The sequence below is a fragment of the Thamnophis sirtalis genome, unplaced genomic scaffold (genome assembly GCF_051295495.1).
Source record: "Thamnophis sirtalis isolate CommonGarterSnake01/CBP01778 unplaced genomic scaffold, rThaSir2_p1.2 scaffold_3, whole genome shotgun sequence".
Classification (NCBI taxonomy): domain Eukaryota; kingdom Metazoa; phylum Chordata; class Lepidosauria; order Squamata; family Natricidae; genus Thamnophis; species Thamnophis sirtalis.
Genome location: NW_028261383.1, coordinates 137,898,028 through 137,924,212, shown reverse-complemented (window position 1 = coordinate 137,924,212; position 26,185 = coordinate 137,898,028). Strand labels below are relative to the sequence as shown.

Genomic DNA, 26,185 nt, shown 5'->3' with positions numbered 1-26,185 from the left:
CATTGATAAAGTTTGCAATATCGTATCCAAAGTAAAATTGTATCATGATAGGAGAAAACACAGTCGCTTAAAACTGAAGCAGCTAAATATGACATTAAGTTGCCTCAGTTATGGATGAGATTGTGGCACAAAGGCAACATCTGGAGAATCTGTTTATGGCATTATTATGAACAAATGAGGATGAACTATAAAACAGTTCCTCTCCTCTCCTCCCCTCCCACTTCCTAGAAAACATTTGCCACTACCATGAAGTAGTTAGTCACAACACTGATTAACACTCAAGTATCATAGAAAAATGCTCTCCTTCAGTAACAGCACAATTTAAGAAACATGACATGGTATGTAAATCAGAAAGCTGAGTGCATCTGTGCATTTCTGATCAGAAATATCACTGATAAATAAAGCCTTGCTTTAAAATGAGGCTATTGTGTTTATCACAATGTATGTGTCCTCAAAGAATGTATTGCCTTCTTGGAAGACAACAAGATCTCTATGCAATAATGTTTCATCCCTGCCCATTATTAAGCAAAAAACCTGAGGTAGACAATGGTCCAGCATGTTCTGTGTTTCTTTGTTTTGTTCTTGAATGGGAAGTGGGCTTTGTGGTCACTGAAGTCTTCATAAACAGTTCAGGGCGTGTGTGGAGAACAATGTCCTCAGAATGGTGTTAGATGGGTAAGAACAAAGAGAAACAACTTTCTGTTTGGAAAAGCATGGAGAAATTCAGTGACTGTAATTGGGTCCAGATTGCCAGCAATATCATGGTATGGTTTGATTTCACTTGTTGACATTTGTGCTTCAAGCTCTCGGATTGGCCTGCAATGAAAGAGAGATATGGCAGCGTTCTTCAGGAATGTTTGCTAACAAAGTGTTGCAAGATAACTTCATCCATTTACCATTTGCCTGGGAATGAAGATTCCTTGTTTCTGCTTTCCTCAGGATATGGCATGACGTCACTGCTCCCAGCTTGTTTATCCCTTCTTATAACATTACTGGCTTCCTTCCAAATTGTTTTATGTTATCTGTGCTTCCTGCGCTGAGTCAAACTACAGTAAACATGACAGCTACCCTGTTATGCTAAGAGATGCAAATGCCACAAACCCTTGTAATACTGTGCTTCATCCTTCCATGTAAGTAAACCACTTGGAGTGTCTGCCGTCCTTCATATTTAAAGTATTCCAGTGATGTTCTATTCAGGTAAATCCATTTGGCACTTCAAACTACTATACAACCCACATACCGATTCTTCTATCTCTAAAGTATTGTTAACCTAAATATTAGATACAAAGAGTGTCAATAAGAACATTTTATTTAGTTCCTAAATTCATGATTTGATCTTTTCAAAGTGTTCCTTTTTTCACTGAGATAGAAATTGGTAAGACGAGAAAGTCATGGCTGATCAATTTTCTTTTTACTTTTTGACTATCTAGATAGGAAATTGCCCCACATAGGGAGAAAATCATTTATTTTTGGCTCACTCTCACCGAGACAACTATGTTTCTGGTAACCTTTCATTGGAATACCAAAGCCATGTCAGAATATGAATATTTATGACGCCAAAATCTGGAATTCTTTGCTTTAAATCAAGTTACGAGCCGTCTTCCTTGAATGTTATTGCATACCTGATGGAAGAAAAGGAAGGATGAAGGAAGAGTTAGTGGGTTGTTATGAAACATCCTCTTCTATTATCATACACCAAACAAGCAAACAAACAAACAAACAAATAATCCTCTTCATTCTCCATATGTACTGCCAAAGGGGTTAAGGCATGCTAGCAAGCCCCTTTTAATTATGGGATTTGAAGATCTTCAAACCTGGAAGGTCTCTAATAAATAAATAATAAACAAACAAACAAATTGTTGCAACTGAACATTGATATTGCTTAGTTCTCTTTCTCTCCCTTCCTCCCTCAGCACATTCAGTACATATACACATTCCTGTTTATTCAGTGGAGAGTTAAACTTTATTCTGAAATGTTCAAACTGGATGAAACTGCATTTAGTTCAGTGGGATATCTTCCAGCAATTCTTTAAAAAAACAACCTGTAATAAACTGTGTAGAGATTACTACACATTAGACTGTAATACATTAACTTCTCAAGGGTCAGTTGTATCTTAGCAAGGCTAAGAAAGTTTTGTTTCTCAAAACATTTTTCACAAGTTACTTGATGGCAATAAACAGATTCCAAGGCTCCTTTAGGCTGATTTTATTGCCCTCCTTGTTATTTCTACTGTTTCATTTGGATATCCTATTTAATGCCTTTATGATAAGATCTACCCACTCATTTCATTATGTTTGCCTTTGGGGAATAAAATGAATCTCTGACTGACCTGAAAACAATATAAAGCAAAGCTGTTTTAAACCGGAATTAATGAGGGGTGGAACAGCTGACTTGGTAGCCTATTAATCTATTTGCTTGCTATAAAACCAATGACTATATAACACGCACAGAATATTGTTTGTATCTACTGTATATATTGTCCTTCTTGCAGAGAACTGAGCACTGTATATACCAATTTCCCCACCTTTTGTTTGTGATAAGATTCTGGAAGGTCACTATAAGAAGGTAGAGAATTAGTAGAGAATTAAACCCACTGTTCCCCACTTAAAAGCCAACTCTTACACCAAACTTGCTATGGTGTCAAAACAATTCATGATGAAGATGTGAAACAATACTTAATGTTGAAGAATATTGTATTTCTCCTGGAGAAAATCAATCATTCAGTCAAGCAATACCTCTAATAGATGTCATAGTAAATATGACTTCTTTGTCCCTATTGTAGATCATTATTATGTAGAGATCATGCTAAAACATACATGTGTTTTCCTAAAAATAAGACAGGTCTTATTTTCTTTTGACCTCCAAAATAACCACTTGGCCTCATTTTCAGGGAGGTCTTATTATTTTTGAGGTACAGGGGGCAGTGAGCAGTCACCTCATGGCTGCTGCTGTGTTTCAATATGTTGGGGAGGGCTTATTTTAGCACTTGCGCTTAAAGCCTGATTGGGCTTATTATCCGGGGAGGTCTTATTTTCGGGGAAAGAGGGTACATCATTTTGCAGTACAAGTAAGAGCTTTAAGAATTATTATTTTCTATGGATGGATGGATGGATGGAGGGGAGGGAGGAAGGAAGGGAAGAAGGAAGCAAGCAAGCAAGTAAGCAAGCAATGTTTGAAATATATCCTGCTTTTTTTAAAAAAAAGATTACCCACAAAAGTTCAGTATATTACTTGTAATTGTACATCATATTGACTGTAGACATAACACGACTGACATCATCACTCTCTATGGAAAATATTATGAGCACACCATACATGAACAAATATCAAAGAGAACAGAATGCGATATTTCAATATGAAATCTTGAAAGCATTTGGCTTGTGTCTTTGCAAATGAAGAATGACAATGGGTTCAGAATTTGGATACAGCTTCAACTTCACAATGTTTGACGAAAAACATTTAATGGCATTTTAGACTATGATATAATTTTGTATGTTACAAACTTGAATTAATGTACAAGGATTATTTGCCATTGGAGATTAAAAGTTAGAACTTGGAATGAAATTTGTGTTTCAGTGATCACATGAAACTATTTTATATGTTGTAGAATATAAATATACCTGGCTTTTCAAAATGGTATCATTGAGAAGAAACTTCCCTCCCTCCCTCCTTCCTTGACAATGCCCAAAATTGCCTAAAATTCTGTTTTCTACATGCCGTAGAAGGACTGCTAGCTCAAGTCTGTGAAGTATTTTGGTATCTTAAATTTGAGGAATGTCTTGCAGAGTAAACTTTCATAAATGAATCAGGTGAAATGACCTGAGATCATGACAGTATTTCTTGCAAAGAGTTTACAAAATGTTATAAAACCTCCTTGTACTTTCTTGTAAATTTCAACTTCATTTCTGTACACTTCTCCCCAATCCCCAGCAGTGAGATGACTAAAATGTTGCCATGTCATTTACTTAGAACTTACTTTCAAGGAAACATAAATGATACGGTTAGGCAACTGACTGGTGGGTCAGATTGACTTGCCCATGTGCTTCAGACAGCCAGAGGTCAAAAGCCTGATGGAGGCTTTATTCTCTGATGCATTTGACTTCTCCTGTACATTTCTTTCTGTACTTTCCTCCTCCTCTCAGTTCTTACGGTAATAAATGCTTAATTCTCAGAGTGTTGGAGAGAAGGCAATAGAACAAATTGCATTATGTTTCATTACTTTGAGATTTGTTGTTATGTGTCACTTAGTAGTCTATAGTTATATTAATAAATAAGCAGCAATGTGATGAGTTTGCCCCAGGTCATTTCTATCCAGGTTTGAGTTTCTTGTGTCAGCACAGAAAAAAAAAAGTAGTATGGTTTTCTAAACCTTTTGTATTAAACTAAGCTTGAAAAAAAGTTTATTTTATAAGCTATCCAATATTATTATTTAATTAAGTTAATTTGTAAAGTGATTGTCCTGTAACTAACATGGCAACCCTATGCCTGTTTGCTCAAGAGTAAGTCCGCCAATATTTGACTGGTTTACTCACCAATTCACTGAGTAGAATCAAAAGATGTGGTAGGATTACTGAAGCCCATGGTAAGGACTTGTGGTATTTTTCTGAATAAGAAAACATAAGGCTAGTCCTCGATTTACAACAACAATTGAGATCAAAATTTATGTTGTGAAGCAAGGCAGTTGTCAAGTGGATTTTGCCCCATTTTACAACCTTTTTTTGCTACAGTTGTTAAATGATTCTTTGAAGTTTAGTGAATAATGTGGTTCTTGTGTATCTGGTATCCCCCTCCCCCATTGACTTTGATTGTCAGAAGCCATCTGGAAAGGTTACAAATGGTGATCACACGATCCCGAAACAATGCAACTGTCATGAGTACATGTCAGTTGCCAAGCGCCCGAATTCTGATCACGTGACCATGGGAATGTTGCAATGGGCTTAAGAGTGAAAACTGGTTATAAGTCATGTTTCCCAGTGCTGTTGTAACTTCAAGAGGTCACTAAACAAATAGTTGTAAATGAAGGAATACCTGTAATAGAGCTTAGTGAAAGGGTTTTCTCTAAAATTCAGTTGAAAAAATGAAAAGAAACTAAAGTACTGTATTTTCAAAGTATAAGATTTCACCCCCTAAGAGAGTAAAAAATTGGGTGCGTCTTATACTCCGAAAGTAGCCCCCCACCAGCCAGCCCCCACCCTTTGACTGCCACAAGTCACGTTTTAGACCTGTTCCAGGCTGCATAGACCATCGCACCCGCCATGGCTTGTCTTTTTGGCCTCTGCGCCTCATATTTTCAGCCTCTGAATGCTCCATTTGAGACCTGATCAAGGCTGTGGGGATTGCCAGAGCACATCGCGCCCACTCACAACCTGCGAACTAAGGTGCTGAAGCTGACCAGGCTAAGGACGCTAGCCAGGTAAATACCTGCAGGGACATGCAGTCAGGGGAAGCAGGGGAGGCAGAGCCTCAACACTGTCATATAAAAAGAAAAAAATGTAAAAGGAAAAAGGCAAGAGCTGAGGTCAGGCTGAGCTAGTTGCTGCCAGAGTCACCATGGAAGCCCTCTGCTTAGGGCTTAACTGTTTAAAAAAGCCTCTAAAAAGTGCCCTCTACAAGAGGTGTCAGGAGAACGACATGCCTCATCTAGTCTGACTTTTTATGATCACTCAAGCAGAGTTAAGCAAGGGTTAAAACCCGAAAAATTCCTGATGTAGATGAGACATGTTGTTCTCCTGCCTCCTCCTGTAGAGGGTGCTTTTTTAGAGGCTTTTTTAAACAGTTAAGCAGAGTCATCCAGGGTGACTCTGGCAGCAACTAGCTCAGCCTGACCTCAGCTCTTGTCTTTTTCCTTTTACATTTTTTTCTTTTCATGATGACAGGCAAGAGCAGAGTTGAAATCTTCTCTAAAACAGCTGGAAAAGGTACGTGTGGGTCGGAGGGAGGGGGAGGAATTCAAACTTCATCCTCCTGGTGCAACTTTGTGTGTGTATGTGTGTGTGTGTGTGTTTGAGAGAGGGGGGAGGGAGGGAGAGAGGGAGGAAGGAGAGGAAGGGAGAAGAAAAAGAAAAAGAAAGAAGGAAACTTATTTAGCAGAAAACAAATGCTGTCGCTTTAAATCGGAACTGAGCATGCCTGGCTGTGGAATTCTGGGAGTTAAAGTCCACAAGTCTAAAAAAATTGCTGCCTCACCAGCCATAAACCTCACCGCATGTCACTGAATACCTGGTAGGCAGAGGCAGATTTTTTTTTCTTATTTTCCTCCCCAAAAACTTATACTCCGGAGCTTCTTATTCCCAAATGTATTGGGAATACATTTAGAAATCTTAAAGCAGCATTTGACGGAGACTCAGATAGGTGACTTCAGTTCAGGGCAAGTTGGTGAAGTTTCCCTCTCTTTAAAATGTATCCTTCATCCCTAGCTGTAAAAACAAAACAAAAACAAAACTTAGTTCTGGGTCTTGGGAGAATGTGTTGCGTGCACAGTGTTAAAAGTGCCAAAGCAAAACACTGGGTTCATTGTGAAACCTTTGGGTGAACAGTAGCAAGACATTAGGAAGAGAAGTCAGGGGAACAACACTGAAAGGATAGAAGGCTGTAAAATCATTAGAATACTGATTGGACTGTTTTACATTTCTGCCAAGATATTTCAGGAACTGGTATGAAAAAGATGACCCAGCCAGAAGTTGCACAAGAGGAAGGCCAGCCAGGTAAGAGGGATGCTTTCCTCTCTCACCCACCAGGAAAATAGGATGCAATTCATAACACTATAAAGCAGAACCGCAAACCCACACTTGCCACTGAATGCTTTTTATGATAATTGAAAAGCAATCTGGAAAGATATAATTGACCTATTTAAAACAAATTGGTCAGTAAATATACCAATTATTTAGCATGAGTGGACTATGTAATAGTAACATGTACATCATATGATTACAATTGCAGCTTTGTTTGCTGAATTGGCTTTACTTTCAGCAAACGCTCCCCCCTCGCCAGCCCCCAGACAAAATTGCTGAGTCTGAGACCTTGACCTCCTGCCATTTTTTCCCTCTGATTATTTAGCCCAGAGATTCCCTTCTTTCATTTGCCTACAGGCAATCTCTATTAAAAGCGAGATCTTTTCCCTTGAGGCGTCATGCTAAAGTTTTTTTTTTATTTCTCACTCTGCCAAGATGGAAGGTGCTTGCAAGTTTCCAGGCTGCTTTAGATGCAGCCAGATAACACAGAGAATGATTTAGCTTTGAAAGAAAGTCTGCATAAACCCCTTATTCAGAAAAATCACATTTTTCTTCCCTCTTAACCTTGCTGTGTGACTTTTGAAATCTAGAGCAGTGATGGCGAATGTTTTTCTGCTTGGGCATGCACGCAATAGCGCATGCATGCATGCCCACACCCATAATGCAATGCACTCCTCGGCGCATGCACACACAACTCCCTGCCCTCCCCCCTGTATGTGTGTAGGCCTCACTGAAGCTTCCGGATTTCTGGTGAGCCTGTTGGACCATTTTTCGCCCTCCCCAGGCTTCAGAAAAGCCTTCGGAACTTGGGGATGTGAAAAATGGGCCCATCGGGCCTACTGGAAGTTCAGTAATGATGGTCTGAAGAGGCTCAAATGTCTATGCAGAGATTGGTAAGTTCTGGGGCAGTAGCTAATAGCTAAGGGTCAATTCCACACAGGAACACACAGACCCATCTGAGATGAGGGACTATTCTACAAAGCATCTCCTCTAGCAAGGCTGACTGCCAAAAGATTGATGCTTTCAAATTGTGTTGTTGGAAGAAGATTCTTGAGAGTCCCTTGGAATGCAAGGAGATCAAATCAGTCAATTCTGAAATACTTTGGCTTCAAAATGAGAAGAGAGGACTTATTGGAAAACTTATTGGAAAAAGGAAAAGGGGATGGCAGATGGTTAGATAGTGTCATCAACACAATGAACATGAATTTGAAGAATGTCTGGGAGGCAGTGGAGGATGGGGTAAGGGGGTTAGTGTGCTTTGGTCCACAGGGTCAGGAAGAACCAGACATGAATTAGTGACTGACTAACAAAAATCTTTTATTAGATTACTATACTCTAAACAGGAATTCTTTTTTTCTACATCAAATTGATGCGTCATTTGTTGGATTGTCCAAAGATAGTCCTTTATTAGAGCATTACAGATAGAAAGTGACGAAGTCTTGCTATGGTGGGGTTGCTTATAGGGATCTTTGTGGAAATAAAGACAAATATATAATCATACCAAGGCTCTTTCAAGACATCAAATGTGCTGTCTGAGACAGTAGTTAATGAAGGGGCTGGCTCTCTGTGGACCTTATGGAGATAATAAGGCCATTTCTGAACCTGTCTCCCTCTCTTTGTAATGAGCCCTCTTGGGCAGCCCAGTTGTGTCTTAAATGAAAAAAAGACTTTGTGGTACTGCCATGTGACAACTCTACTTGTACTCAGACCTAGAGGATATCCCTGAGATGGATGTCCTTGGAAAAAATATTTCCAGCTGGAAAAAGGCATGATAAGATTAGAATGCCATATATATTACCCAAATGAAAAGAATTCTTCCTGTTGTTCATTGACACCTTTATTCTTCTCCAATCTCATCAAAATCAAACATGCTAGAAGGCTCAATTTCTCTTCCCCAAGTCTATTTCCTCTCCTTCAACTCAGCCCTGAGCCAGTCCCAATCTCTCTCTTATAGTGGAAAAATAAATTTTGAACTCAAGGACACTTTTAATTAGAAGCAGGGGAACTGCCGAGACTCTCCATTGAGAGTCACATGAAGAATGGGAGCCTCACAGAAAATACACACAGATTATTTTAATTGTCTGCCTCCGAAAAGGCTGGCATGCTGTATATTTTTAGCGCGCGGCATTTCTATATCCTTTTCAAACACTTGCAAGTCACATCCTCTTCTCCAACTGATGCTTGAAGTGTTGCCCAAATACACAATTACAAAGTCAATTAAAACCCAGTCCCTGTTTTGTTAATTTAAACATAAAAAAGCATACATAGGTTTTAAAAGTAATTCTAAAATACAAGCAAAAATTAAAACAGACCCAATTGACCAGAACATGAGAACCAAATTTAGAGGGAGGGAGGGAGGGGGAAGGAAAATAATCCATTTTTAAAAAAAACCTGTTAAAAGGATTGAGCAAAGCCACAACAGTGATTTAGAATTTAGCTGAAGTTTAGCAGGCACCTTTCTCCCCCACTCTCCTATTGTGCTTTTTTTCCTCCCTTCTTGGAAATATCCAGTACTTGATGCGGAAGCACAGACCTGGGTGTCTGCCAAAGGTATTGTGAAGTGCCAGTGTGTCCTAAATGTTCAATGAGCTATGGGAGCCAAGGTTGCTTAGCACCCCATAGAATCGAGATCGCAAGGAAGAAAGGCTAGCTGTACTGTAGCTTTTGGAGATAGGGTGCATACATAAATAAGAAAATTAAGACGGACACAGGTTTCGTTCCACTTCAGTGAACCTCAGTGGTTGTAGTAGCAAGCAGCTTGTGCTGATGTTACATCTCCAATCTTGGCCAACCTAACCGGTGAGTGAACTAGGGACCTATATGAAAATAGATGTGTTGGGGGAAAAAAACCTGGGCTTCGTAGAGGTGGGATAAATAAATGTTATATTCTTTTCTCAACTTTGCAAAGACAGCAGGCAAATAGCTCTTACGGGAGGATGATATAGTACCACTACATAGCAAACTAATGATGAGGATAAAAAAACTAGGGTAGGACGCTTTGTTATAAAACAACTACTAAGGCCATCCTGTTTAGATTCAAAACTATAGCGAGATCCTAGTTTCATTGACAGAACTGCAAGTAACAGAGAAGAATCCATGGGGTAGAAATTTTGTTTCCTGTCCAAGGAGTGAAGCTTTCCACCTGCACCTGATAAAGAGCAGTTCTTTAGTATACTAAACACCATTTGAGCTTTCTTTGGGGCATGTTGCTCCTCAGTAGTTCAAGAGGTGATACTTGCCCAGAAATCAAATCAAACTGATCTTTATTGGGCTCATTTACCAGAATAAATCCGCAATGAAAGAAATAGTTCCAAATAGAATCTTGGTTGTTTACCTTTGTTGTTATTTTTTTGACCTTAGGGTTTCTGGAAGAGGTAACGACATTGGTAATAAACACTGAGTAACTTCTATAATCAGAATCTCATTAGTGATGTTCTCTGAGCTTATTTTAATGAAATTGTATCTCGAGAAGCATAGATCGTGGAATACTTGGAACTGAAAAACTGGAAAAGAAAGCAAACAATCAGCCAGCAAAAAAGAAAAAGAAAAGAAAAGATACCATTAGTTTAAGAGTTGATGTGGAAGAACAGGGAACTGTAACAGAAAAAGGGATGAGTTTGTTACTGAGAAAGTATAAATGTGCAGTAGCAGTAAGAGGGTCAAATCTTGGACCAACAGAGACTAAAATTTAGAGAATCTGCTCTTCTCTTGTTTTGCAAAACACTGATCACTGATTATGGATATATTCTACTTTTTTCTCCCTCTTTCAATATTGCACTATGGATTTCCTATCATTCTGCAAGCCGGCTTATTAATTGCCGACTTCCATTGGTTTCATCTCCTCTTAAGCCTCCAAAACTCTTAGCAGGAATCTTGGTCTCTCGTGTTCAGTTGTCTCCCCCCCTCCCCCCTTGATCTGCCTGCCTGCCCAAGTTTGTCCTATGATCTGACCCATGTTGAAATAATTTTCTTGCTCTAGGTGTTTGCTGAAAGACTTTCTCCCACGTTCTGCCTTAATATCTCTTTTAGGTGAATCCTTTAGCAGTCAGTTTCAGATTGTCTTGTGTTAATTTTGATATAAAGAGTTTCAATAAAGATCGTGTAGCTTATATTACAAGATCCTCATGAGTATTATTCTCTGAGGCCCCTTAATGCAATCTTTCTATTTCAGGAAACAGATATTGATTCAGAGCCCAGCAATAGTATTTTCAATTAATGTCTGGGCAAACGTTCTTATTCTTTCCTTCCTTCTACTATGATTTTCTGCAGATTCAGATGCCTACAGATAAACAAGCATTTTGCCCCAAGGCCATAACCGCAACCCACTTAAATTCTAGACAACTAGAAGAAAGAAATGTTTATATGGGAGCCCTGAGAGGAAGTAATTGAAGCTGGAGTTTCCAAAACACGCAACTGGTGACTATTGACATTTTAGTAATAAGATGTGGAAAATAGGATTCATATTAATTCCAGCTTTAGATTCCACTAGCTCACGCATCTCCGAGAAATTCTGTGAACGTTAACCTGAACCAAATACCTAAATTATATGCTCATGCAAAAGAGGGAAAAAAGAAAAAAAACTTAAATGGTTACATAAATTTTAATGAAGAGTTTTCTAGGATCAAGGAAAACCTGGGTGAAATATGTGACACTAATACTTTCCAGAGACCTTTCTGGTTTTTTTTTTCTTGTTAGAGTAGCTAATCAACCAGAAACTATATACTAAATGCATAAGTTAGGGGAAAGTGTTGTTTGAATATATGAGACATTGGCACAGGCAGAGTTTAGGCAGATTCTTCTAGTTATCACCTGTTCAGGTTTTTCTCTCTCTTTGATTCAACAGACCAGCAGATACTTGTGGTATCTTGAAGGTAAAGAGTTCAAAATTTAATTTTGTAAAATTTCTACACAAACATTTGTTCATATTTTATGCCTTTTCCCTAATATCTTTATTTTCAATAATTTCCCCCTCATGCCTTTTAATCTGCAATTTTAATATAGTCATTCTATTTTTCTCCCATAATCAGAAACAAAAACTTGGAGAAACATGAAAATAGAAAGATAATTTATGTATCAACAGGTGCTTTAGTATAGGAAATGCACATTAAACTAGAGTGGTGAAATTATCTGCTCATTGTATTTGGTTTTAAGTCAACCCTTTAATATTAGTTCATAAAGACGATGGAAAAAACCTGTTGTTTAAGGAATAGGCAAATCTGTCAATTTGGTATGCTTCTTATATTTGGATTTTTAAAAACCTCATATTATTTTCTTCCCATTTCCAAAGAATTGTTATACTTCCTGTTAATTCCGCTCTAAAACAAGGTGAACATACTTTTCAACTGCCTGTACCTTTCTCAAATCAAAAGATAAGAGTTTTTCCCAACATTAAGTGCAATATTATTCTGTAATGAATCTGAGAAGAAAAAAGTGGCAACTATAATCAGAACATTAAGAATGTTGAGGATGATAAGGATACAACCTGAAAGGGAGATTAGTTTGTAGCAGGTATTCTGGAAGAGGGAATTGGCATACATATTTCATACAATGTGTAGTTCAGCTATCAATATTGTGATCAATGCATAGCCAGAGAATTGAATAGCAAAGATACATTAATTTCTAAATATGAAAACTGACCCCTTAATTTTTTTTCTTTGTTAAAAAAAAAACCCCAGGAAGAAACAGTAGGATGGAGGAAAAATATTAAAATATTATGTTTAACAATAATGATTTCTGAGTTCCTTGAAGAAAAGAAGAATCTTAATGATGACATACTGTTCAGACTAAAGGCATCCCATAGTTCTAATAATGCAAATGGTTTTTCAAACTGAACCTGACTTCCAATCATAACCAGGTTGTAGGTTCACTTACTTCATTAGGCTCTACTAATAAAAATATACTTTGTAGATAGCTTTGTAGGCCTTAAATATCATATTCCTCCTTTTTTCTCCCTTCCATATTATATAATATCTATGAAAGAATATAAAAAATAGATGATACAAATGGAAGAGTCAGCTACAGGTAGTGAAATACTGATGGATAAAAAATAATCTGAAATATCATAACACATTCCAATGCATCATTGGAAGCTTCTGATATTATAAGATATTTCGTATCAATTTTCTTATCTTTTCTTTTTCTTATCAACAGCCTGTAAAATGGCTGGCTGGTTCAATTGAGGTGATGCATATAATTAATTGATCATAGGCAGATACAGGTAGATCTCTGAGTCCCACTTCAGAAGAATGATTAATTAAATTATGCCTCCCACAGAATAACTTTGCATGCAAAACATAACATTTAATTTTAAGTGGAAGCCATTCTCAGAATATTATTTATAGAATTGGGTCGCATCCAAAACCGAATTTTAGAGTTTAATCTCTTAGTTTAAAGTATATGTATAGTATTAATTTACCATACTTTTTTAAAAACTATTTACAATCTTTCTAGCAATTTGAATGGGTTAACCAAGCACTTTTGCCACTTATTCTCATTTCCTCCTATCCTCATTTCGATCCATCTTATACTGGAATTCCCCACTAAGGTGCTTTCATGGATGGAAAGGAAACCTTGCAAAGTAAACATTTGTGAGCACAAGATGAGAGCCAGGAAAAAAATTGTTAGTGTGACAGTACACATTTATATGTGATCCCATATCTTTAATGTATACTATGGTGATATTCAGCTTGAGAGTACTTGGATTTATACATATTAAGATGGGATGGGATTCAGATGCCTGCCCAGATTTCCCAGGAAAAAGGACTTAGGATCAAAGCAGAAAACTCAAGGAAAATAGCTACTCACGTTCTAATTGCAGTGAAAAAGTCACTGTTATAATTATTAGGAAAGAGCTTGTATAATGTTACCCATGCAATTCCATGATATAACTGGATATAACCTGTTTCCCTGAAAATAAGACCTCCCTGGTTAATAAGCCCAATTGGGCTTTTGAGCGTATGCTAAGCTCTTCCCCAAAAATAAGCCCTCCTACCATGAGGTGACCACGCTCGCCGCCTCCTACATCTCAAAAATAATAAGATCTCCCCAAAAATAAGGTCAAGCACTTATTTCGGGGGTCAAAAGAAAATAAGACCCTGTCTTATTTTATGGGAAACATGGTATAGGCACTGGAAACAAAATAACATGAAGCTGAGAAAGATAATATGCTGAAAAAGTTGGATCTCTTTCCCTAATTGAAAATTATGCCAAACTAGGAATATTTTCATTCATAAAAAAGAATAACTATAGGGTAAACCAGAAGCTTTTATAAGTTGACGTAGTATATCCTTAATAAGCAGACAGATCCCCCCCCCCCCCCGGCAGTGTTAGAAGTTTGGATTTTCCATGAATACACAAAATCAAATTTGTATGCAGTCTACAAAAATGTTTGGAGCAAGGTTTGTTTCAAAAAAAAGAAACCGGGGGGGGGGGACAAAGGGGGGGGGAGAGAAAGGGAGAAGGGTGTTGAAATATTTGGAGCCACCATGTTTTTAAGTGGTGACAATGCTGTAACTAGAAGATTGTTTCCATTCATAGCCAGATGAAAGTCAGATGGTTCAAATGGTTATGATTTGATTGGTTTATTCAGGGCTTCTTTGGTTGCAGCTTTCCAACTGTATGAGCATCAGTGTTCATAGGAAAAATTTCCAAAACTGAATGTAATGCTATATTCCAAGACAATTAACAGCAGAAGGAAACACTGGACTTCCAGGAAGGAAAATTAAGATTAAGCATGAAGAGAAACTTTGTTGATAAAAAGCTTAGCCAGAGCAACATTAACAGGGGAAGTTGTGAAGATGGAACACATCTGCAAAAGAATCTTTAGATCAGGGTGGAGACTGCATTCCTTTAAGACTAATATTTCAAGGACATTTGCTAGTGACGAACCTCACAAATTCTTTTTCCTTTCTTTAACATCATCATACCCTCTTTTCCATTTCCTTTCTTCAGATAGCTTTTATGAAAGATGGTTAAGAATTGTCTAAAGTTGAAATAGTTAATTTGCAGTGCATTTTCCTAACTCTATTATCTATGGCTGACTAAGGTGCAGTTCTGCCATTATCTTCATAGGTTAGTTACCTATTTGATGAATACAACTGTGTGAAGAATCAATCTCCTATCTACATTGTACAGGGAAATATACAATGCACATAGTATGTACATAATGAGTGGCTTTATAGAGCAAATATCATGAGCTCTTTTTTTAACTATAGTCATTAAACTGGGAATTAACTGAAAAACTTCATAGCATATTTCATTGCTCTATTAAGCAAGAATCAAATTAAAGATAATTTGCTAAACAATACCAGGAGAAAAAAAATCACAAGGAAACCCTTTAATTCTTACTGTCCCCCCCCCTAATCTTTTCCAAATAAATGTTACTAAATATAATTCCAATGAACTAAGGAACTAAAAATTAAAAATTGACATCCACTATTTTAAGGCTTTCTTTGCACTAATCAAATGGTGTTTTCTGACAACAGCTAAGAACATAAATGGGATGAACTGGATCAAAAGTTTCAAAGTTCCAAATTTATTAGAAGAAGAAAGGATGTCAGAGTATCTACTCTTAAAAGAATTAAACTAGTCATACTGGTATCTAAATAAGCCATCGGAAAAAAGAATTCCCCGTTAATGAAGGATCCCATGGAAAAATTCTACAACAGTTTCAAAGTACTCCTGGGGATGTAGGGAATGGAAATGATAGTGGAGTATTCAAACTGCAAAACCTCTTTGAATCGGTGCATTTAGTTTCACGGATTATATTAATCTGAAAATTGCATGCATGTAGTTATTTAGGGTTTTGGCAGTGGAAACATTTTTTTCCCCTGTAAAAATAGCAATAGCAATAGCAATAGCACTTAGATGTATATACCGCTTCACAGTGGTTTTACAGTCCTCTCTAAGCAGTTTTACGGAGTCAGCCTTTTGCCCCCAACTATCTGGGCCCTCATTTCACTGACTTTGGAAGGATGGAAAGCTGAGTTAACTTTTAGCCGATGAGACTTGAACTGCCAAACTGCTGGCAATCAGCAGTCAGCAGAAGTAGCCTGCAGTACTGTACTCTAACCACTGTACCACCATGGCTCAAAAATAGAGTAACACTCTTCTTACTCTGAAAATTATTGGGAAGAAGTGCTTCAGAACTTGTGCAAGCACAGCATTTCTGTTATTCATTAAAGCAACCTGTCTTTTTATGATCTTACATGTGAGCCTGAAAAATAGTTGTGGCTGCTTTGTGTCATATTAACTTCAGTGAGTTCACTCCTAAAAGCAAGCAATGGCTTTTTAAAGGTTTTTCAGAGCCTGTATGAAGCTCTTCAAAGATTATAAGGCTCATCTTGAAGCTGACTGGACATGGGGTAGCAGTACACTGCATGCTACTTGCAATCTATTATGCATTCAATAAAACAAAACAAAACAGAGACAAGGGTTTATAATCTCCTTCAGAAGGTAATTTGAAGATAAAAATCACTTGTTTTGCATGCCAACAGTCATGCATTTTGAGAAGGATCACACTGAAATGTCTCTTCTGGTGCAATTACCTAAGTACAATTACCTAATTTGTGAGGTCTGAGACAGTAGGAAAGATGATTGTGAATGCCTAGCTTATTGTCTGTTGTCTTGATCTCAGCCTGTCTTAACTTATGTTAGCTGAGTAGATTCAGACAACTTTGACTATATTGTTACATCATTCATTGATATTCCCAGCCTTAAATAAAACTATGGAATGTCTACAACTAGATTTAGACAGAGCCAATTCTTACACTTAGTTGAAAGGTCAAAAAGCCACCCAGACATAGTCAACTATTGTCCAAATAGAAATACCCCTAGTTTGGGAGGTCAAACCTGTATCAATTGCACATGTTTTTGGAGGAGACTTATTAGCTCAGTCTAGGTTGTAGCCTCATTTTTGTGCATGGCCAATCATTTTCACCCTGATAGATAACCACTTGTTGAAGAGAAACAAAGAGGATATGGCTCTATTGATCCTTATTTTTAAACCTCTTGGTAACTTTTGGTTCTATTGCCCATATATTCCTGGGCCACCTTTGTGAGTTTGAATTGGGAACATGATTCTGCTTCCTGAGGGCAGCCTCAGAGATTAGCCCTGAATGATTGTGGTCTGGACCTTAGTGTTATGTTGTATGGCAGCGGTGTCAAACTCTTGGCCTGTGGGCTGGATGCATCATGTACTGGCCATGCCCACACCTGGTTTAACGAAGGGGGGGGGGGAAGTTGGGATACATCACATGACAGTTTGAAACCCCTGTTGTATGGAGATGCTAATATTGTTTCATATATTGTATAATATTGTATATATTGCATAAATCACATGTATTACTTTGACAGCAGAGTTGGGCCAGAAGATAAAGTGCCATTACATAGGGAAATGGAGAGATAGGAAATATGTATTTTATTTTTGTTTCCATCCAAAATACTGCTTAGTAGGTAGCTGTTCCTTGATCTAACTTTTGACTGACCAGAACCATCTATGTCTAATATGCTTGAAGTTCAATTCATCAGCAATCTTGAGAACCCTAGGTCTCAATTCATCTGACTCTTGAGTTTTTAAACTCATTTAGAGTAAATAGTTTATTTCATAAACTTGACCATACAAGTTAATAGCAAGCTTCTTCTGCCTTTCTCAAGCTTTTGAAGAAGAAAGTTGTCAGTAAGACAAGTCAGGAATTTGCCATTTAACAGAGTTTATCTCTCACAGATGGCAAAGTAATTAAAGTTTCCCATCAGTGATACATCATGTTCTTTGAAAGATCTTCAGTTTACTTTTGGAAAATATTATTCACGTTATTCCATGGTTGAACAAACAATAGTTTGCATTCCCTCCTTTACTAGTTTTTGTTATTGTGAACCACCCAGTGCTATAAGATGGGCAGCCATACAAAACTGAAACTAACTTGGATGCTATCTACAGTATCACTAAATTTGTTCCTTTGGCTTTTTGAGCTGGTGTGGAGAGTTTTAGTGAAGAGGACACCTTCTTTTCCCCTACTATTACTTCTGCTCCTTTTGAACAAAATGAATTCTTCAATTAATATTCTTTGTTCACAGGAGTTACTCCACCAAGTTTCTCACATCTTATGAAAGAATATTTGCAGTGGTTGGATTCAAATAATTTAACAATTGCTTCTCTACCCTAATGAGAGGCATGGCTCGGTGGTCATGTGACTGGGTGGGTGTGGCCAACTCAATGTCACTCATGTGGATGGGCACTTCACCTTAGCTGTTACAATTTAATAAAGGTTAACCAGAGAGGCAGTTTCTGTTAGCAGGGCAATAAAGATTAGACTAGAAACAAAACCAGAACGTTTCCTTCCTGCCTTTTAGCAGTAGACTTAGCAGTAGACTTATATACCGCTTCATAGGCCTTTCAGGCCTCTCTAAGCGGTTTACAGAGAGTCAGCATATTGCCCCCAACAATCCGGGTCCTCATTTTACCCACCTCGGAAGGATGGAAGGCTGAGTCAACCCTGAGCTGGTGAGATTTGAACCGCTGACCTGCTGATCTAGCAGTAGCCTGCAGTGCTGCATTTAACCACTGCGCCACCTTGGCCTTCCTTACAGCATTAGCCCTGTAAAGTGGGAAAAAACAAAATGAGATTTCTTCCAACAACTGGTTCTCCGAACTGCTTAGAAAGTTAACAACCAGTTTTCCTGAATAGATGCGAACTGGCTAAATCCCACCACTGATATTTGCCTTTCTCTACTAAGAGTCCAAATCCAACTTGTATTTGTCTCATAATCTGAGCATTATAGGACAACAAAGGCCACAAACTTTATAAGACACATTTTTTTTATTTTTTTACTGAGTAGCTAATAGGCCCCATTACTGCAATACCTTTCTTCTTACAGTATAGAAAACCAGTCATGCAATTGCTTGTACTAATAACAGCTGTGTAGAAAACAACCTTTTTCCATTGAAGGCCAGTCTTTCTACTGGGAGATATCTTAAAAATCTTAAAAAGGTGTAAGATATTTATTATTATGGATTTTCAAAAACTGCTTTATGTATTCTTCTTACTTATAATTGTTAATCATTCTTTTAGATATCATGGCTTACTAAGGCACTGTACTTTAGTAGTCTTAACTTGAGTTATATTATTCATGTTTATATGATTAATACTGTATTATTTTGTATCCTACAAAGCTATAGGCATATGACAAATAAAAGTATTATTTTAATTGCCTACCATTGGTTGGCAGAGGTGAATCAGAGCAGGTATCTATGGGATCCAGCAATCCATTTTTAGGAGTCCATATTAAAAGCTTCTCAACCAGATGAGGTAATTCTGCTACATGCTTATTTGATGGGGCAGTATTAACAGCAGAATATGCAGTTGCCTTTTTTCTCCTGAGCTAACAGCACATGGTAATGTGCTGTTATCCATGCTAAGATATCCAACTTATCTCTCTAGCTGTCACCTGGTGAACTTCACTATCTGTATCACTTCTGAAAACCAAACTTTTCCTGACTGAAAAGTAATAGTGACAAACAATTAAGCAACTGAATCAATAGTATATCCATAGACTCATAGGAGAAATACTCAATTGAGATCTTGCTTGGGATCCAGCCATACCCAGAGTATTCTGCCATCCTTTAGATTCTATCAGTTTCTGGAAGCAGATGATAAGGGACTTCTGATCCTTTAGACAAGATGTTCCACGACAATACTGTTTGGCTGCTCACATCTCAAATTATTTTTCCTGTCTCTCATTAAGGTACATGTTAAAGATACAGAAAGATGTTCTACCATCTTTCACATGCTGAGTTTATTGAGATGTGAGTGACCAGTATCGTTCTCAAGTAGTACAAACATCATGGAGCCTACCCATCATGGTCATAGCTCATGATGGTCATAAATGCTACCCAGTTACAGACTGCCCAAAATGTGGTCACAAGACCAACGAGCAGAAATTTTGAATCTGGGTTGTAAGTGCCCCTCAGGTAGGTCTACTGGAATTCTGAACAGTCACTAGAAGACTAGTCATAAAATGAGGACTATCTGTACATATATCAGCTTATCACAAAGTCCTGGAAGCCATGCTAAAGTCTGCAATTTGGGTGGCTGAAATGATGAGCAGTTTCCAAGTCAAAGAACTTTATTCTTGGCACTATATTTCATTTTCAACAACTTTGTGAGTGCAACAGGTAAGATTATTTCTATCCAGAAGATAGGTGTTGAAGAACTGGCTAAAGGCAGCCCTCTTTGTAAGAGATGGAATGGAACTCTTGCCAGATGCCACAGTTGGCTATCTCCTGAGAATACATCTCCTAGTTGTTTTCCTCTGAATCCACACCTGGGAGAAATGTTGTGTTCTAGCCACTGAGAAGATTTTCAGTTATGCAATATGAATCACATTCTTATTTATATGAGATAGCTCTTGAAAACGCAATGAATGAAAGTGGGAAGGGGTGCTTAAAGCCACAGCTACATCAAGTCTATGAATATTTCCAATAACTGCATTCCAGAAGTATTTTTGGAACCACGAAAGTTATGTTGTTGTTGTTTTAATGAAGGCCACATTCTGAGGATATGTCACCATATGTCACATTCGTTTTTGTCCCGGAAAAGAAAAGGAAAGTATGCTAGATTTTTAAGTGTTTTGGAAAAGTGTATTCGCACAGCTGACATTATTGTTCATATGGCTAACACATCCTGAATGAGATGGACTACACTCTGTGGGGCAGATATTTCACAATGAAAAACTGGAGTGTGGGGGAGCATTCATTGTTTTACTAACCTTTTTGGTAACTCTAAATTTGTAATCTCTGCTTGTAAAAGTTATGTTTTAAGAAGCTTAATACAGAGGGTGGTTGGGGTGGGGTGAGAAGGGAAAAAATGAATGTATCACTGAAGTAGGAAACTTTATGTCTAACAACTGTTTTGAGTTCACATTTCCATCATTCTCACCACATGAATTCTTAGGACAGATAGATAACTTTCTCTTGCTATTAAAAAATAAAGTAAAGTAAAGATAAAGTAGCACAGCAAATAGATGATACTAAAAAGGTACAGGGCAGAAGTAACATAACTGATTAAACTACTTTAGACTACAAATTATATAACCAAGTAGCAAGCAATAAAATTCTCTACAAATATATACTTCAAGTGTAAGGGAAAAACATGTAAATGATTCTCAACATTGTCTATCATATTTGTGAACAGATAAATTGGAGACGCTATATAAACTTAATTTGTTTTTGCTGTACATTATAGCAATCAGATTGCACTTAGTATATTGGGGTGAAACACAATGGCTCACCCTCATCTTTTTAAGTATCAAGGATACCTTTAATCATAATCTAGATGTTAAGACTTAAAATAAACCCAAGAGATCCTCATGTGAGACTTCTATTACCAAAGCCAAGTGAAACCATAAATAAATTTTGGGTGAATATCCACATAAGAAAGCAGTCACATTATTGTCTAAAATATGCCTTGGTTTTAAAATTTAAACAATAGGTATTTTTGCTTTGTAGATATTTGGGGGAAATCCAATACTTTTATGGGAGATTTAGACATAGTTTTTCATTAGAGATGCCAAAAACATAAAACGCTGATAGAGGTAAAATACATCTCAGTAGGTGGCAGCACCTGTATGAACTTTTCTAGGTTCAGAAGGGAAGCTAGGTTGGACCTGTTTTATATCTATTTATTTTGCAACATTTGCAAACCTCCCAGCCAATTAAGAATCTGGGAGATGAACAACAAAACATGGATAAAACTCTGTCAAATAGTAAAAATCGTGACATACATACATATACTTATACTTATACTTATACTTATACATATACATATACACATATACATACATACATACATATATACATACATATAAATAAATAAATAAATAAATGGTGGATATCTACAAATAATTTGGTCTAAAGGTACATTGAAATAATTGTTGTTTTTTCAATACTTTGCAAAAGTATTGGCGATAGGGAAATCCAGTTCCATCACCCAGAGGCTACAATGGAAAATATTTGCTGTCTAGACCACTCTCCATCTACTTCCCATTGGGAGGGATCTTTGGATATTAACACCGGAAATTCTAGGAAATAGTAGAACTGACAAATAGACTAGGGAGTTTGACATACATCTCAGAGAAGTTCATAGAGTTGCCAGGGGAATGACCTGACTGTATCCACAGAATTGTTGTCAAGCACAGGTTGAAGGATACTTTGACCATGAGCACTGACTCAGCATCTCAGTCAGTTAACATACCAGGTTAAAGATAAGATAAAATAAGACAGAAGTTGAATAAATCACTATCACTGGAAAAGGGCGTTCCATTGAAAACTGTATATTAAGGGTTAAGGGTGCAACATAAAAACAATCTATTTATTGTTTCAATCTCCCATTTAAGTTAATAAGGATTCCACGTATGGCTTCAAAACTGGGAAGCCAACTGAAAATCTCAAGCCTTTGCTCTTTGTTTTTCTTTCCCCTCAGGTTATAAATGAAAAGAGAGGGACAGATCAACAGATGACTGAACGTGTCTCCTAAACTAATTTCACAATACCGACCTGAAGCATGGCGGAGCACACCGATAAACTTATCAGCATAGAAGCAAATAAACTCAAACATTCACAGAGTTACCAAGAAACTACATCAGTGGGGATTAAAATAATGCAAAAGCGATTCCTTCAGAAAGATGGCAGTTGCAATGTTTACTTCAAACATATCTTCGGGGAGTGGGAGAGCTATGTGGCTGATATTTTCACCACACTGGTAGATATCAAGTGGCGCCATATGTTTGTGATCTTTTCCTTATCTTATATCCTATCCTGGTTATTGTTCGGCTTAGTGTTTTGGCTCATTGCGCTCCAGCATGGAGACTTATTGCCTGAAGAAGAAGTCACTCCCTGTGTGGTTAATGTCAATAGTTTCACAGGGGCCTTCTTATTTTCCCTGGAAACCCAAACCACCATAGGCTATGGATTTCGCTGTATAACTGATGAGTGTTCTGTAGCAATCCTGACAGTTGTCCTACAATCTGTGTTAGGCTGCATCATTGACACGTTCATTATTGGAGCTGCCTTAGCAAAAATGGCCACTGCCCGAAAGCGAGCTCAGACCATTCGCTTTAGCTACTATGCAACAGTAGGCTTACGGGATGGTAAACTTTGTCTGATGTGGCGGATAGGTGATTTCCGACCTAATCATATGATAGAAGGAACCGTAAGAGCTCAGCTCTTGAGGTATGTGGAAGACAAGGTGGGCAGGATGATATTGGAGTACAAAGACTTAAAACTGCTAAATGATCAGATCATTCTTGCCACTCCAGTGACCATTGTCCATGAAATTAACCAGGATAGTCCACTGTACGATTTTGACAGGAAAACTCTGGCTAAGGACAATTTTGAGATCCTGGTTACATTTGTTTACACTGGAGATTCAACAGGAACATCACATCAGTCAAGAAGTTCCTATGTGCCAAGAGAAATCCTCTGGGGACACAGATTCAATGATGTTCTGCAACTGAAGAAAAAATACTACAAAGTCAACTGCCTGCAATTTGAAGAAACCACTGAGGTTTACGCTCCCTATTGTAGTGCCAAGTATTTGGATAAAAAGGAACTAGAATACACAAGTTGTGATAAGACAACAAATGGAGAACCAGAAATCTCCTCCTCTTCCTCTTCCTCCTCCTCTTCTTCCTGCTCCTCAGGAATCAGAATCAGATCATTTAGTGCTGACGCTTTAATTATTCATTCTGAGGTTTCTGGAGAATCAGTCAAAATTTCCAGTCCAATGGAGCTGCCATACGACAGAGCTCTGGTGACATTAAACAGAATGTCAATGGAATCCCAGATTTAGCAATCAATGACTTTTGCAGAACTGTACAACTAACTATAACAGCTATTAAGCGCACAAAGTTCATTTAAATTCTAGTGGTCAGATCCTCAAAAGAAAGAAGAGATTTACTGACAAAATGTTAAGATTGCACTCTGCCATTAATATATAACTAGCTGTTAACAATTATCTTTTTTACAAATTATGAAATTCTGCATAGTGACACTGAAAGTTATTTATTGAAAATTCAAACTTGTTATCCCTGAATTTGCAGAGGTAATTATTTGAAATATTAATCACATTAGTCTACAATTTAGACATATTTTGGAATTGATCCAGGTTTATATAATTTTTGGAGATAGACCAGATAGTTTTGAAACAACTAATCTTTGTTTCTATGTAAATTTGTAGACTTTTCTTCAATGTATGCATTTTTTTCTTCTTTAAAATTACAAATAAAAAAATAACTTTTTTGGAAATGAAAATACTAAGATCACATATAAACTATGAGGAGAAAACACTGATTTCACAGAAAAATGAAAACAAGTAACTAATTTTGCCAAAAGCACCTTATTTATTGCACTTTACATTAATAACTGTTACTGATCTGATGTGGTGATATAAGGTCAAATATATTCAAGTCTATATTTGTAGTATTTTCAAACAGCAGCTTTTAAATCATTTAATATTTATGTGCAGAAAATGTTAAAACTTATTTTGGCCTATTTGAAGAAAACAGAAGTTTATAATGTACAGTAATGCTAGGCCTGGTTTTTACAATTAATATATAAACATTTTCTCCTCAATAGTTGAGACCATCTATTATTTTATTTTTCATTTTTAAGTACTTAACTAGATCAGGGCATTTTGTTTTCTTTTTCTATTTTGCAACCTCAACAAGTGATCTGTAAACCAGACAAACCGGTTCTTTTAAGTGTAGGTTGATGGCTCTTAATTCCCATTACAAGCATCCTTAAACTTGCTCTTGAAAACCTGGCTTCTGACAAGCCCTCATTGGTTAACTACTCTGCTGGAGAACTAAAACATACTTACTTAACTATAACTGTGTATTTTCCAATCAGTAGCTCACCGATTTTTCTGGGCAAACATCAGATGCGGTATTGGAGGCACATGAGAAGAACTGTTTATGAGTATCCTTCCCTTAAAAGTGTTAAACTGAAAATTGAAAATGTGGACCACTGATGCCCTTTACAGAAGTTATGGATTTTATTTTATTTTAATTGAAAATAATAGCTATTGTGAAATGAGAAAAAAATCAGCACTAATGAACATATTGACAGAATAGAGCTTTTGAATAAAATAGACATATTAATGGGTTGGTTGTACTTATTTTATTATTTCTTAGTTACAAAGAAAAAAACCCTGAAACATAAATCTATTATAAGTCAGCATGATCTCGGGGGTTTGTATAAAAATGAGACTTGTGGGATATACAGTAATTGGTTCATGCTTTGCCTTTATCTGATATAAACAGAAGGAAAATACAGTATGTACACAATGCCTAAAATTATTTGGGAAGAGCATAACTGTAGTTAGTAGAAAAATTTAAACTAAGTGGTGTCTTTAGTGTCTTTATATAAAGAACTTCAAGCTTCTTTAATGCAGGAAAATACGCAAACCAATATCACATTTCAAGGCGGAGTTGGGAAAGATAAAGGTAAAACAGTCATTTAGGTGAGATGAATGATGTAGAAATTGAATGAATGAATGAATGAATGAATGGCTGCTATGCCTAGCTATGCAAGTGATTTCCAAAATTCTGCAAGATATCAAGATTCTTACAATACTTGATTTTAAAGTATAACTTTTTATAACTCTATCATTCTTTAAGTGGGGGGAGGCATAAGACCATTTGTTTTCACTACAGTGGGTTGACACTGCCAATCGTGTGGAAACCGTTAAGTGTTCAGTAACCCAAATGGAAAACTAACCAGTTTGGTAAATGCCAGACCACATAAAGAATTGGTAAATGTAAAAGTGCTCCTGGGAAGAATGCTCTCTGAAATGAAGTTGAATCCATATGGAGGTTTCAAAATCCTACAATGTGTCTCCTAAACCATAGCTCAGGTTCCACTTCTAGAGATGGAATAACATATAGTATCAGTTGAACAGCTCCTTAGCAAAGTTCTGGAAAGGATATGAGAGCAGGAGAAAACAGACTATTTTGGGAGGCAGCTTTCCTTTCAGCTTCAAGTGGTTTATTATAACTAGAAGTGTCAGGTATTTGACCAGGAATCCTTGCATAAGGGAAACAGCTCTGCTTCCATTCTTGCCTGGGGAGTTGAGTTGGACACAAGCCAATTCAAGTTGGCTGTCTGACTCAGTTCTGTTTACATCCTTTTTCTGTCTGTACGTAATAGTGGTGGCAGTTAGAAGGACATCAATAACTGGAAGTATATAAACAGGTAGCAATACTGCTCTTTAGTTCTGATGGTTCCCAGATTAAACAAAAAAGTGGGTACTTAAGTGCGCTGGTAAAGTAATTCTCATTTTTGAAAGATGTGCCAGATAAGAGGAAAAAGTCAGTGTGCATCACCATAAGTTGCTATTATCTCATTCTGAGTCCAAGTTTATTATCTTTCACAGAGGAGAAAGGACACGATATGGTAACT

General features: G+C 37.2%; 1 protein-coding gene across 4 annotated transcripts in view; it reads left to right on the top strand.

The window, feature by feature from the left end:
- Positions 1 to 24,889, top strand: part of KCNJ16 (potassium inwardly rectifying channel subfamily J member 16) — a 40,957-nt gene extending 16,068 nt beyond the window's left edge. Inside the window, exons 1-2 of one of the 4 annotated variants that reach the window (XM_087710198.1) lie at positions 6,628 to 6,705; positions 22,209 to 24,889. In XM_087710198.1, coding sequence (XP_087566324.1) covers positions 22,290 to 23,576 — 1,287 coding nt within the window. In that variant the 5' untranslated portion in view covers positions 6,628 to 6,705; positions 22,209 to 22,289 and the 3' untranslated portion in view covers positions 23,577 to 24,889. Of the gene's footprint in view, positions 1 to 6,627; positions 6,706 to 9,359; positions 9,532 to 10,959; positions 11,149 to 22,208 lie in introns of those variants that run through there. The other 3 variants (XM_014065588.2, XM_014065589.2, XM_087710196.1) reach the window with 3 other exon arrangements.
- The last annotated feature ends 1,296 nt before the right edge of the window (positions 24,890 to 26,185 follow it).